This window comes from Nelusetta ayraudi, unplaced genomic scaffold (assembly GCF_046127955.1).
Source record: "Nelusetta ayraudi isolate G7.1 ecotype Tasmania unplaced genomic scaffold, CSIRO-AGI_Nayr_v1 ptg000245l, whole genome shotgun sequence".
NCBI lineage: Eukaryota > Metazoa > Chordata > Actinopteri > Tetraodontiformes > Monacanthidae > Nelusetta > Nelusetta ayraudi.
Window position 1 is genome coordinate 10,467 of NW_027466294.1, and position 14,717 is coordinate 25,183.

Consider the following 14,717-nt stretch of genomic DNA (forward strand, 5'->3'; position numbering starts at 1 on the left):
CACACACACACACCTCCACCCCCACACCCCCGATGCCCCTGATTGAAGCGACGGGCAGGACGCACTTCAAATAACAAACAGTTGTAAGATAAGAATCACATGTTGGCTAAATGTCAAAATGTGTTTGTTTGTATATGTGTGTGTGTGTGTGTGTGTGTGTGTGTGAGAGAGAGAGATAGTGTGTGTATGTGGTAAGACAACAGGTGTGATAATCACGCAGCGTTTGAATAATGCTTCATTGATTGGGTTTATTTTTCCAGCCAACCATGTGACACAGGACCACACCGTACCGTTTCCAGGTGGCCACCCGTGGTACTGCAAGAATGAAACCTAAAAAGCGTTTTTGTTTTTTTTCTTCCCCCATAGACATTAATACAAAAAATAAATACCTGTATAACAGTTGACAGGATGCCCCCGACCTGAGACACTGTTAATAATAACTCTTCCTATTGTGGATTTTTAACTCCTGGACTTCAGCAGAAAAGCAGAGAAGAAGATTTTTTTTCTACAAATTAATTATGAATTAATTAATTATTTATTATTAAAATGTTTTCAGTGGGATACAAAAAAGAGAGCTACAGAGCTTTTTTATTTATTTATTTATTTTTTACAAGGAAATGGAGATTTGTAAATACAAAAATGAAAAGAATGTACACATACACAGATGCAAACATAACTCAGCAGGAGAAGAAGAAGAAGAAGAAGAGGCTGGGATGAACTGCTGGACGGCAATGAATCACAGCGGTGTGTTTGACTAGCGGCGGCCGCGACACGCGGCCTTGTTGTATAATCAGGAAATCACACAGCCGTCGTTGGCAGCCGCCCCCCACTTATTTATTTTTCTGGGGCTCAAAACTGATTTGTTTGGAGGCTGCGGAGCCGCTGGACCGGCGGCGGCGAGCGAGTGAGATGGAATTAATTTGAAAAGCTCATTTGACGAAATACCTTCTGGTAATGGATTTTCAAAATTAATCTCCGCAGAAGTGACAGCGCGTGCGTGCGTGCGCGCGTGTGCGTGCGTGTGCGTGCGTGCGTGCGTGTGTGTGTCGGCGTGGCTCGGTGCCAGAGAGACTTTACGAAGTTTTCAAAGTGTCGCATTTATTTGCCGTTTAGCGACGAATGCGGAAAACGAACCGCTGTGAGCAACCTTGAAGGTGTAAAAAAAAAAAAAGTTTGCTGATCCTGATCGGAGAACGTAGGAATGAAAAGAAAAAAAAAAAATCCTGAATCAACAAACAACACACAACAATCCTAATGAACACAGCTGCACACAGTCCCGACCGCAGATCAGGGAGGATCTTCCAGGCGAGGAAGAATGTCTTCTTCTTCTTCTTCTTCTTCTTCTTCTTCTTCTTCTACAGCAGCACAAGGGCCAAAATTGATCCGCTTTCAATTAGCCAAAGCAGTCGGTCGGTCGGCTTTGTGTTTGTTCCCCCCCGAGATGTGGAGCCGATATCGGCTTTGTTTCAGTGAGGAAAATACACAAAGCGTCTCACAGATGTTGCACCTCCGAGTTCCTGGTTCCGACAAAACCCTGAAGAGTCTCACAATGACGTCCGGATCGGGATCTCAGCTCCCAGTTCACACCGTCTGTCTGTCTGTCTGTCTGTCTGTCTGTCTGTCTGTCTGTCCGTCAGTCCGTCCGTGGCCTCGACTTCAGGGAACAAACAAAGAGCTTGTTGACGTCTCCGGTCAGTAGGAATCAGCACATTGAAGTGTAATGAGGAAAAGCTTCTGGGGTACCGGCACCTCCTGGACCTCCAGGACTCTCGGTCCTTGACTCCTGGCTGATGATGCAGGACTTTAGTGGACGTTGGCTGGCGGCTCGGAAACCTCAGTGAAACGGTCGGTTCAGAACCGTCATCCAAATGAAAAATTGCACAACGGGTGGAATTTGTTCCTTGATGGATGTTTTGATTGTTGGGATTTGTGTTGTTTTGTCGACCTGACTTTGGAGGCCTCGCAGGACCTTCAGACTTGCGGCTTTTTCACTCCAGCGTCTCAGCCGTTGTCCTGGAGCAGCTCGTCTCTGTTGTTGCTCAGGGAAAGTTTTTTATTTATTTTATTTTATTTTTTTCTGTTTGCAAACACTTTCTTGAATCGTTTCCCTGCCCCCCCCCCAAAAAAAAAAAACAGAATTGCCCTCAGATTGCAGCTGTGTTCATCGTGTTTACCGATAGATTCCATTTTTTTCTCGTCGTCCGGTCCGACGGGGCGGAACAGTCAGAAACTCCATTTCCTTTTTCTTTTCTTTTCTGCCTTTTTCTTCTTTGCGTTCTTCTTAAGGAAACGTGTTAAAAGTGGCTGCTGGCGAGGTTGAAGAAAACACAAAAGGAGCGAAAGTGAAAGAGCGGGGAAAAAATGCAACGTTTGCTCCTTAAAGACAAACACACACGTCTGGCCGTGAAGCACGAAAACACACACACACACACACACACACACACACACCTCGATCCGCTGGAACATCGATACCGACACATCTTTTGTTCGTCCACTGGATTCACTTTCTGTTTTTCACCGTGAGAGGGTTTCAAGCAGGCAACCGTGTGTGTGTGTGTGTCTGTGTGTGTGTGCGTGTGTGTGTGTGTCCACTATTTAGCCTTGACAGCCTGCATAAGTGGACCAATTACCAAGCCAGCAAAACAGCATATGGAGGCAGAGAAAAGGTGTGTGTGTGTGTGTGTGTGTGTGTGTGTGTGTGTGTGTGTGTGTGTGTGTGTGTAAGCAAGCGTGTGTGTGTGTGTGTGTGTGTCTTGTGTCTTGAGGGGGAACTTCCTCTACAACTAAAGACCTCCCTTCCCCCCCTTGCCCAACCCTCCGCTGCTCTCTCTCTCTCTCTCTCTCTCTCTCTCTCTCTCTCTCTCTCTCCCTCTCTCTCTCTCTCTCTCTCTGACGGCGGTGGAATGAGAAGCAGCAGTTTGTGCGACTCGCAGCTCTTTATGCAAATGAAACACTGTGATTCATTTCCTGGACAGAGAGAGAAACAGAGAGACCCTGAAGACGGGGCGAACGAGGAGCCAGACAGTGTGGGTGGGGGCAGGAGGGAGGGGGGTGGGCGGGCGGTTGGGGTTTGGAACCAGCAGCGGAGGAAAATAAGGGCGACCTGAGCAAATATTGTTGCTGAAAGCGGAGCCGAGCCGGCGAAGGCCAATCACTGATCAGTATTCTGAGCATGGCGGCAGCGGTGGTGGTGGTGGCCCTGACTGGCCCCTCCCCCTCTCCCCACCTCCGCCCAGTGAAACGTCCACAGTGGTTGCCTCCGCTCGCAGACTTTCAGTTTGGTTTTTCTTGGTGAAACTGAAGTGACTTTTTTGTCCTCGTTTTCTTGCCGTCCGTCGATTATTCACACACCTCCCGACTTCAAACGTTCCACAAAAGTCAGGACTTCAAGGATTTGCTTTGCAGCCTCAACCCTCTCTTTAATTAGCCTTAGCCCTGTGTTTACAGCCTCCTGCTGAGAAAAAAAAACCTACCTTTTCTCAGATCTTTCACATTTGAAAACAAGGCGGCCTCAGAGGGGGAGGAGCTAATGCCTGAGTGGGAGGGGCCTTCTTTTTTTTTTTTCCAGAGCTCGGTCTGTTTCGGCGAACACATTGTGAAAGTGGAGCCGGTGTGAAAGAGTTTTTGCACTTTTTTCATGATGTGACATTTCCTCCATAAATAATATAGATATGCAAATTAGGCTTGATTTGATTGGCTGTCGGATGTCGATGCGGTTGGGTTCAGTTCGGGAAGCCAACCTGCTGCATCGCACGGAACACACGTGCCTCTAAAGCAACGTCTCTCTCCTCTTCCCTCCCCCTCACAGAGCAACTGTCCAATCACCACGGCGCCGCCCTGCCTCCGGTCCCGCCCCCCCACCGCCAGCAGCCCTCCATCACAGCGCTCAACCACTCGCTCCACCACGCCGGCCAGTCGCTCAACTCCACCCGGCAGCTCACCCCTCCCACTGGAAGCCCGGCCCCCGTGGCTGGCCAATCACCAGCCGAGCTGCAGGCCACACCCCCGGAGAGCGTCCCGCTGCAAGACAGCTGGGTGCTGGGTAGCAATGTGCCTCTGGAAACAAGGTAAACAGGCTTTGTTTTTCTTGGTGTTGTTGGTTTTCATGCTACGCTAGACGTGCTAGCGCCGCTTGTAGCGCTAGCTTGGTTGGTGATTGGAACGCTGCAACCGGCATTTTCTTTTTGCCACTCGCTGGAGGAATTTTCATCACTTCCTTGACGCCAGTGGTTCTGAACCCCCTGCATATTTTTGATTGTCCCTCTTTGGGGCGCTGCAATTTGATAGAAACACTTTCACAGTTTGAGGCAAATCTGAGCTCTCCAGAACTTCCTTTGCGAGTTCTCATGTGTATTCCGACCTACACCTTCATACCAATATTTCACAATAAAAGCATTGTTGAGAAATGAATGGTGTTTGCCCACTAGGGGCCTCTTGATTTGGAAAGGATGCAGATTGTGTTGAACGGCATCATGCAGAAACTTTAGCAATGCAAACGAGTGCGAGATTGTTGATACAAAAAACATTGAAATACACCCGTGATGACGGATGCAATTAGAGAAGACGTGACCTTTCTGTAGTTTAGATTGATGAAGGTCTCTGTCACATTTAAATAAAAAAAATCCTTAGATGTATCCTTCTTTAAGTCTCATAGGATCTTTTTTTTTTTTTTTTTTTTTTTAGATATTTCATATTCACAGACCCCTTGCAATTACACCACGGACCACCATGTGGAATCTTATCCAATTCAGGGCTGAACAAGGAGACTTGGACATTAAAGAAACGGGTCCAACCTTATTTGTCGCAGTGCTGTAAAGTCCATTAATCTTTTTTATGATCAAGATTTGAGGTGGGCTTAACAGGAGAAACGATTTCCCTCTATGTCCTCCGTTCTATAAACTAGCTAGCGGGCTAAAGTGTCTTTAATTATCCTCGGGAAGGAGACCTTTAATTGGACCGCTGGGTTCGGAACTGTGTTTCTTTTACTGAGCCGTCACAGATTTAAAATTTAAATTCATATGAATCTCCACTATGACCCTGATCTTTCCCCGATGTTAATTCCCCTCGGCCGCTCCGCTGGCCCGTCGTCAGTGCGGAACGCGGCCTCGCAGCCTCTCCGGCTCCGGAACCGAGCAGCCGGCGGTGCAGGGTTTTTTTATTCGGCCGCCACGCCCGCTAATTTGTCTCACCTGTGGGACAAAAGCGCAGCTGATGGCGGATAAAGGCCACCTCGTAACTCTTGACTCCAAACTCCCAGAGCGTGTACGCACACATGCACACACACACACACACACACACACACACACACACACACACACACTAGTTTATAAGGCAGAATTTACGAGGCTAGCGTTAACCTTGACCTTTATTTCGCCAGACAATTTGTAGCCTCCTTTTCCTCCGTTATTCCTCCGTCTTGCTTTTCCTTTGTCTGGTTTTCCTGGAGAGAAAAGAGGAAAGGAAAGTATGTGTGTGTGTGTGTGTGTGTGTGCATGTGTGTGTGTGTGTGGGGGCCTGTGTGTGTGCGTGTGTGTGCGTGTGTAATGACTGCCACACCCAGCAACGATCTGCTCATTGCGCATTCACCCACACACACAAACACACACAGCATCTGAATGACGGACTTGCCGGTTTGTATGTTCTGCAATTTGACTGAAACGAGAGAAATTGTCATTCATGTATGTGTTAGCTGCTGGGGGGGAGGGGGGGGCAATGTGGGCGTGGCCAATGGCGATGATGGCAATGGGGCCAATGGAGGCGGGGCCTGGAGCCCACTCGTCAATCACACACGTCCGTCCTAGGCGACCGCTCGGCACGTTCTCGGCATCCTGGGAAAAAGGGAAAGAAAAGAAAAGAAAGACATACACAGCTGAATTCCGATGTGGGAACTCTGTGAGCTGGCCCCGCCCCCTTTTTTTTTTTTTTTTTTTTTTTTTTTAAGAGAAACAATACATGCTTGAAACAATAGTTCTTAATGAGGCCGCTCTCAAGTAGGTCAGTGGTGTGAATCAGGGCTGAAAATTGTCCGGCCGCCTCCAGCACTGCAGTGTGGCCATTAAAAATGATTTTAAAAAAAATCATATATGTATGTATATATATGTATACATATACATATATATACATATATGTATATACAGACCCTTTTCAAAAAATTAGAATATCATTGAAAAGTTCATTTATTTCCATAATTTCATTCAAAAAGTCAAACTTTCATAGATCATAGATTCAGGGCCCACAATTTAAGTGATTTCAATTATGGATTTGTTTATTTTCACGTAATCATAAAACCCACGAAAGCAGGATTTCCAAAAAATTAGAATACTGTGAAGAAATCACCATTTACTTCTCAGAAAAAAGAAATAAATGAAGATCACATCAAATCAATCAAAGTATTGTACTTTCAAAACGATATGTCAATCTTTAATACTTGGTTGGAAATCATTTTGCCTTAATGCGCCGTGGCAATCAGCCTGTGGCATTGCCCGGCGGTTATGGAAGCCCAGATCTCCTTGATGGTTGCTGTCAGCTCTTGTATGTTTTTGGGTCTGGTGTCCCTCATTTTCCTCTTGATAATACCCCATAAATTCTCACTGGGGTTGAGGTCCGGCAAGTTGGCTGGCCAGTCAAGCACTGTGATGGCATGGGCAATCAAACCCGGTTTTGGTGCTTCTGGCGGTATGGGCAGGGTGCCAGGTCCTGCTGGAAGATGAAATCTGCATCTCCATACAGATCCTCAGCAGAGGGAATCATGAAGTCCTCTAAAACATTCTGGTAGACTGTTGCTGGGACCTTGGATTTCAGGAAGCAGAGTTCACCAACACCTGCACCAGACATTGCACCCCAAATCAGGACTGACTGTGGATATTTCACGCTGGACCTCAAGCAGCTTGGGTTCTGTTCCTCACCCGTCTTCCTCCAAACCCTTGGACCTTGATTCCCGAATGAAAGGCACACTTTACTTTCAACCTTGGACCACTGGCCAACAGTCCAGTCCTTCTTCTCCTTGGCCCAGTTGAGACGCTTCCTACGTTGGCTCGGGCTCAGAAGTGGCTTGACTTTCGTAGCCCATCTCCCGGATGCGTCTGAACGTGGTGATTTTTTTTGAAGCTGCGACTCCCGCCTCATTCCACTCTTTCTGTATCTCTGCCAGGTTCTTGAATCTTCTCTGTTTGATAATCCGCTGAAGCCCACGGTCATCTCTGTTGGTGGTGCACCTTCTCCTGCCACGTGTTGCCCTTCCACTAGACTTTGCATTGATACGCTTGGACACAGCACTCTGTGAACAACCGGCCTCCTTGGCTATGAACTTTTGTGGCTTACCCATCCCATAGAGGGTATCAATGATGTTCTTCTGGCCAGTTGTCAAGTCTGCAGTCTTCCCCATGTTGAACCGAACTGAGACAATTCAACCAAACTGAAGCAATTCAATGACACCTGGGGAAACCTGTGCAGGTGCTTTGAGTTTAGTAGATGACACTCAGTTTAAAGAAAATCATGCGATGCAAAATCTGGGCTGATTTCTTCACAGTATTCTAATTTTTTGAAATCCTGTTTTCGTGGGTTTTATGAGCTAGACGCCCTAATTGTGTAAAAAAACAAAAAACAAAAAATAAATGCTTGAAATCACTTAAATTGTGGGCCCTGAATCTATAATCTATGAAAGTTTGACTTTTGAATGGAATTATGGAAATAAATGAACTTTTCCATGATATTCAAATTTTTTGAAAAAGGTCCGTATATATGTATACGTGTGTGTGTGTGTATATATATATATGTATGTATACATATATATATATATATATATATATATATATATATATCCTGTATATATATATATATATGTATGTATACATATATATAAATGTATATATATATATATCCTGTATATATATATATGTATGTATACATATATATAAATGTATATGTATATATATATATATATATATATATATATATATATATATATATATATATATATATATATATGTATGTATGTATATGTATATATATATATATATATACATATATATATATATATATATATAAATATATATATATATATATATATGCAATCTGTATGTCTAAAAAAACATGAAAATATTTTTTTTTACTGGAATTGCAAGCAGGTTTTTTAAACAGCTCCTGGAAAACTTTTCCTCCGGGTTCTCATCGACTCCCTGCCCCTCCATCACGGCTGATATCACTCTCCAAGGCGGGAGTATTTTTAGGTGGAATTTCTGCATTTCGGCTCCTTTTTTTTTCCCCAAAAAAACAAAATCAAGTCTGGTTTCGCGTTTCCACCGTCAAAGGTCAAAAGTTTCATTGGGGAAAATGAACATTTTTGTTAGTTTCCTGTTTCTTTTTTCCTTTCACCGCCAGCGCAACCCCCCCTATACACACACACACACACACACACACACTGATGTTGTTATTGTTGCCGTGGCGACTGAACCTCCATCCCCGACCGCAGCGGCTCTGCTCAGCCGAGCGGTTTGAGCTCCAGAAAAACACAAGAATCCAAATGTTTGTCGTCGCTGCTCTGAGCTGCGCGGACACACGACAGCTCAGCTCCATCCACCGAGTCTAAACACTCCACACTCCACGCCAAACGGAAGTGTAGGCCAAAAGCTGTTGAGTTTGTTTTTTTTTCTTCTTCTTCTTCTTCTTCTTCTTCTTCTTCTTCTTCTTCTTCTGGGTTTTAGACGCTCGGCCGGATCTTTACCAGCGAGTCCACGAACTCTGAAAATCGTTGAAAACTCACGACGTCACGGCAGCTTTTTTTTCACGCCGATGGTTTTGAAAATGAGGGGAAACGCAGCGACTGTGAGTGGGCTGGGTTCCATTCCAAATGTTTTTGACACGATGCCAATTTTGATACCTGGGGGTCAATACCGCTTCCAGAGTAATTCTTTGTTTTTGTTTTTGTTTTTGTACCAAATGTTTTAAAACCCAATTTGAACAACAACAAAAATACATTGTTGGAATTACAGCACAAAACTTTTGTTTTTTTTCCAAGATTTAACTTCAGAATTTGGTACCGAACGATGATTCATTTTTCGATACTTGACAGAATGGGAGGATTTTGGTCGGTGCCACAAATGTATCGAAGTTCGGTTCCTAGTCAACAAAGGTCAACAGTCAGAGTTCCGGAAATAAGTTCCACCTTCAGATGAAAAAAATAAGATGTAACGGCACATTAAAAACAAAATATTTCCTAAAGCAATTTCAAATCAACATTCCGAGATTTCTGCGGTCACGGCTCAGGATGTAAAACCTGCCAGGAGTTTAATGTGACCCCGCAAGCTTCAGGGGTTGTGAGTCGTGGTGGGCTGCAGAACTTTCAGGACAAACTCCACCTTCTCGATTTTTTTTTTTTACTTCTTGGAATGTTTTTTTTTTTCTATTGTTATTTCAAAATTTGAATTTTTCCGTTGAGCAGTTTCAGTGTGGTTGCGAACCTTTGTGCGTGTGTGCGTGTGTGTGTGTGTGTGGGTGTGTGTGTGTGTGTGTGTCAGAGCACTTTGAGGGCCAGTGGTGGAAGTTCTCCTCGGTTGAGGAGTTGCGCTCCCATCATGCTTTGCTCTCCACCAATGAGGCGCTGCAGGGCCACAGGGTGGGGGAAGGGGGGGAGTGGTGGTTGTGGTGGGGGGGGGGGGTGTTTTTGTCACCATTGCAGGGAGAGTTTGGAGATTTTTCTCATTTCTCATCAGCACTGCTGGACGTCAGCTGGAATATTGTGGGATTTTTTTTTCTGATGTTCGGTCACATCGGTTTTACCTCTGCCTCCCTTTAGTTTTTCAAACCTGGAAGCAGTCAGCTGGCATTGTAGTTTTTTATTATATTATGGTTTTTTATGTTGCTGTTTTTCATTGTATATACATATATCTTGTACAAATGACACTAAAGGCTATATTTCTATCTATCTATCTAAATAGAGAGAGAGAGACACCTTTGCTGCAGCTTCCATCACTAATGCATGATGTAGATGTTGTTTACATATAGGTATATAAATACATACATATATATCATTCATTTTTGATGGAAGCTGCGGCAAAGATGCAACCAGTGAAACTGCAGCCTGACTTAAAGCAGCACGCACACACACACGCACACACACACACATGGGGTCTGTCAGCTGACGCCTTTGTGACAACTCCCGTGTGTGTGTGTGTGTGTGTGTGTGTGTGTGTGTGTCTCACAATATCACATAGATTCTTTAGATAATCTCTGCAGACACAACACTTAACAACTGCTGCATTCCTCAAACCTCATATATTGTTCTCACTGACAGAGCCTGGCACTTACAGTATGTGCACACGCACGCACACACACAGAGACACACACACACACGCACACACTCCACTCTGCCGCCTCGCTGCTTGTTTGAGCTTCCACCAGTTTGTGTTATTGTGTGTTTGTGAGCAGACTTACAAACACCGCTGCTTACAAATGTTTGCTGCCCAGAGAGTAAAAAACCTTGGAGCGCTAAGAATAGGGCACACACACACATACACACACACACACACACACACACACACACACACACCCAGCACTGCGGGTCGGATGCCTTGTTTTTAAGGATGGAACTTAATATTCTGGCCGTCTCTCCTCTCACATTCCTCCCTGAATCATATTGAGACGCTTTTTGTGCGACTAGCGGTTAGCGTCTCGCTAGCGTCGCGCCACCACCGTCTGCTCGGCCTCCTCCTTCTTTCGTTTGATGTGGTGCAGTGAACGCTTGCACGGTCACCGGGTCTCCTCACTGGGAGCCCAGTGGCGGCGGCAGAAGAAGAAGAAGAAGAAGGTCTGGAGGTCCAAACCAAACACGGCAGGAGAAGCTGAAACCTCCGCGAGGTTCTGGCTCCGTTAGAAGACCTCCAGAGTTCCGTCCTCCCTGCGGAGCGGCAGAACTCGACACGCAGCCGTGTGATGGTTCCCACATCTGGGGACTGTTTCACACGTCCAAGAGAAGCCGAACAATCGCACGAAAGAAAGGGGAAGAAAGGAAAAACCTTCTTTGTCTTCACTTTTCTTCTTCTTCTTCTTCTTCTTCTTCTTCTTCTTCACTGATGAAATGTTGTCCAGCAGCACTTTACTGTTTCCTGTCATGGCTGTAGCTCCGCCCCTTTCTTCTCAAAAGATGCTGATTGGTCCGATCACACTCTGATTGGGCGACTCTGTGATTCAGAGAAGAGCTTTTTTAAAATAGAATTATGGATCTTTATGGAGAGTATGGATTCTGACAGGATCCATCAGAAACCCCTCAATGTTATTCTTATTATCTTTATTATTTTGAATTTTTTAATATGTTTTTTCTTATGTTCAACTCTTGGAAAAGTTGTTAATTTCTCCGTTGCAACTCGACCTGCAAATCAAATCTTGCTAATCGCCTCACACACAGTCTCTGACCCTCCGGGTTGACGCTATGGATAAAATATGTTGAGTTCGGCGGCGGCGGGGAAGATTTTCCCAAGTTGTTGCAGCTGCAGATTCAGAAGGAAACAAAAGAGAAAAGAAAACGAACGGAACAAAACAGTGCGTTATCGTCCGAGAGATGAAAGGAGGAGCGAGAGAGGGAGCGGACGGCGTGAATGTCCTCATTTAGAGGCGCTGATCCCTCCACTGACACACACACACACACACACACACACACACACACACACACACACACACACACAGGGGGTCAAAGACACACTTTGTTCCCTCAGACAATCGCAGACACTCCAGGATTTATGTGTGTGTGTGTGTGTGTGTGTGTGTGTGTGTGCGTGCGCGTGCGTGCGCGTGCGTGCGTGCATGCGTGCACCTGTTGTGTCAAGGGAGGCGACACACAACTGGTCACTGCAGGAAGCAGACGGGGACGTCAGTCACACACGCACAGCAGTTGTGTAGCTGTAGTTGTGTTTCCCTGGACATGACTGAGACGCTTCAATAGAAACTCAAATCAGGAAATTGATGAAGGAATTCACTTTTAAATTTCCTTATTATAATTGTACAGTTAGTACGACTGTATGATGACGGGAAAGGATTTTTTTTTTTTTTTTTTTTTTTTTTTTTTTTCTGGACCTTCAACCTCGGAGGAGGCGGAGCCGACGGGGCCTGGCAGAAGGGAGCGTGGCCACTGGCTAGAGGTGGAGAGGTGCCTATGCCCTCTGTGACATCACAAAGGGCCCATTTCCCTGTTAGCTGCCTCCCTGCCGGGGGATCGACCGCGCTGACACTGGGAATTTTCCTGCAAGTCCAGTTGGAAAACTAATGACCGAAAGTGCAAGAAATAGAAAAAACAGGTGGGAGGAGTTGCGTGTTCGAACGAACTTGGAACGAGGTCACGTGACCGCTGGGTCACATGACCAACCTGTGAGGGCGGGAAATGTGTTGTCAATCGCTGAAAAAGCTGTCCTTCTGCTGCGTGTGTGAGTCCGTGTGTGCGACACCCCCGGTGGCTCTGGGACGCTGCGAGCACAGTGAGTGGCCGGCAGCCGCCTGAAGCCCCGCCCACACCAGGAAGAAACCGGCGCAACAAAAGCAGACGTTCCGAACTCTGTTCACTTCAGTCCGATTTTCTATGTCCCTCGAAACAGAAACGTCGGCTCTTCTCACGCCTCGTTTTTTAATCAAATAATCTTTTTTAATAAAAAAAAAAAAAAAAAAAAGAAATATCAAAATAAACTGCGTCCAATAGAAAAGCGACAGCTCGGCTCGGTGAATCACAGCAGAGCATCCTGAGCGTGACCAACAGGGTCGATCACATGTCAGAGCGTGTCGACCGAGAGGTCGCGGGGTCAATTTCTGCACTTGGTTTCAATTACACAGCCGTCACGTTCCTTCTGTGTGTGTGTGTGTGTGTGTGTGTGTGTCTGTGTCTGTGTGTGTAATGGAGCTGCAATGTTTTCCGCTGCTGCTCTCTCACTCAGAATGAAAAGTGTGTGAAGTTGTGTGTATTTTTCATTCACACTACACAGCGGCACTTTGGTGGCGGGGGAAGTGGAGGGGGGGGGGTGTAAATAATGAGGTGGCAGCCGCGGGAATTTACACACACACACACACACTCACACACACTCAAACAAATGTTCCTCCTGTCAGGGTGTTTTGTAGCGTTCCATTTGGATGATCCCTCGTTTATTTGGACAGATTGAAAAGCAGACGTCCTCCACCACCTCCTGCTGCACCTCCTCCTCCTCCTCCCCCTACTCGTCCTCCTCTATCGTCTCCTCTTCCTCTTCCCCCTGCTCGTCCTCCTCTATCACCTCCTCCTCCTCCCCCTACTCGTCCTCCTCTAACACCTCCTCCTCCTCCCCCTGCTCGTCCTCCTCTATCACCTCCTCCTCCTCCCCCTGCTCGTCCTCATCTACCTCCTCCCCATGCTCGTCCTCCTCTATCGTCTCCTCCTCCTCCTCCCCCTACTCGTCCTCCTCTATCACCTCCTCCTCCTCCTCCCCCTGCTCGTCCTCCTCTATCGTCTCCTCCTCCTCCTCCCCGTGCTCGTCCTCCTCTATCACCTCCTCCTCCCCCTGCTCGTCCTCCTCTATCGTCTCCTCCTCCTCCTCCTCCCCCTGCTCGTCCTCCTCTATCGCCTCCTCCTCCTCCTCCCCGTGCTCGTCCTCCTCTATCACCTCCTCCTCCCCCTGCTCGTCCTCCTCTATCGCCTCCTCCTCCTCCTCCCCCTGCTCATCCTCCTCTACCTCCTCCTCCTCCCCCTGCTCGTCCTCCTCTATGGTCTCCTCCTCCTCCTCCCCCTGCTCGTCCTCCTCCGCGATCACTTCCTACTCCTCCTTCTCCTCTTCCATCACCTCCTCCTGCTGCACCTCCTCCTCTATCACCTCCTGCTTCTTCTCCTCCCCCTCCTCCTCCCATCACCTAGTTCTCTTCCTGCACCTCCTTCTCCTCTTCCTCCTCCTGCTGCACCTCCCCGTCCCCCTGCTCCCCTTCCATCATCTCCTCCTGCACCTCCTCCTCCCGCTTCTCATGCTGCTCAGCGCTGCCCCCTCGTGGTGTGCGTTCCAACTGCAGGACGAGCGTTTCGCACTTAGCTTGGCATGAATTTCGTCCCCTCGTGTTTGAGCCTGGGAGTCGGCGCCCTCTCTGGTGGAAACATGAAATCGACCAGGAAGTGATGTCACCTTGTTTTTCCCTCCTTTCTCGGCTGTCTGGGGGCGGAGCTTCTCTGGTGTCCCGTCACAACATTCCTCCACACAGTCCTCCCAGTCTTCCCACACTTCACTTCTTTCTCTTTTTCCCACATTTTTATTTTTATTTTTATTTATTTATTTATTTTCACAGTGCAGGTTTTGCATCCTGAAGGCAAAGCGCTCAGTCGGACCTGAGACACATGTTAGGGGTTAGCGGAGCAGCATCTGTCATCTTCTGCCGTTATCAGCGAGCGCCTCAGGGGCTGTCGCACAATCTGATTGGCTGCTCCGGCACTGCAGGGGCGCAGCGTCACAGAGGGAAACGTCCACCATGAAAACAGCCCGTAGACGGATGTTTAAAGAATAAAAGAGAATAAATGAGCTCGTTACGGGCGCAAAAGTATTTTTTTTTTTTCTTATACATGAATAATGAACGATGCATGCACGAACGTTCAGTCTGTGTTCCACAAGATTCCTTCAAATTACGTTTGAATTATGGCTGTGTTTTCCCCCGCGATGCCTCCAAATTGCCATTGAAAAAAAACAAAAAAAACAGCGGTCATGGTCGTCCCGTGAGTGGCACAACAA

At 46.8% G+C, this 14,717-nt stretch overlaps 1 protein-coding gene across 1 annotated transcript in view; it reads left to right on the forward strand.

The window, feature by feature from the left end:
- Nucleotides 1-1,549: 1,549 nt before the first annotated feature.
- The window catches only part of LOC142882277 (teneurin-3-like), a gene marked incomplete at its 3' end in the record, with an annotated part of 40,688 nt that continues 27,520 nt past the window's right edge, over nt 1,550-14,717 (forward strand). Inside the window, exons 1-2 of the mRNA XM_076016941.1 lie at nt 1,550-1,592; nt 3,776-4,067. Coding sequence (XP_075873056.1) covers nt 1,550-1,592; nt 3,776-4,067 — 335 coding nt within the window. The remainder of the gene's footprint in view (nt 1,593-3,775; nt 4,068-14,717) is intronic.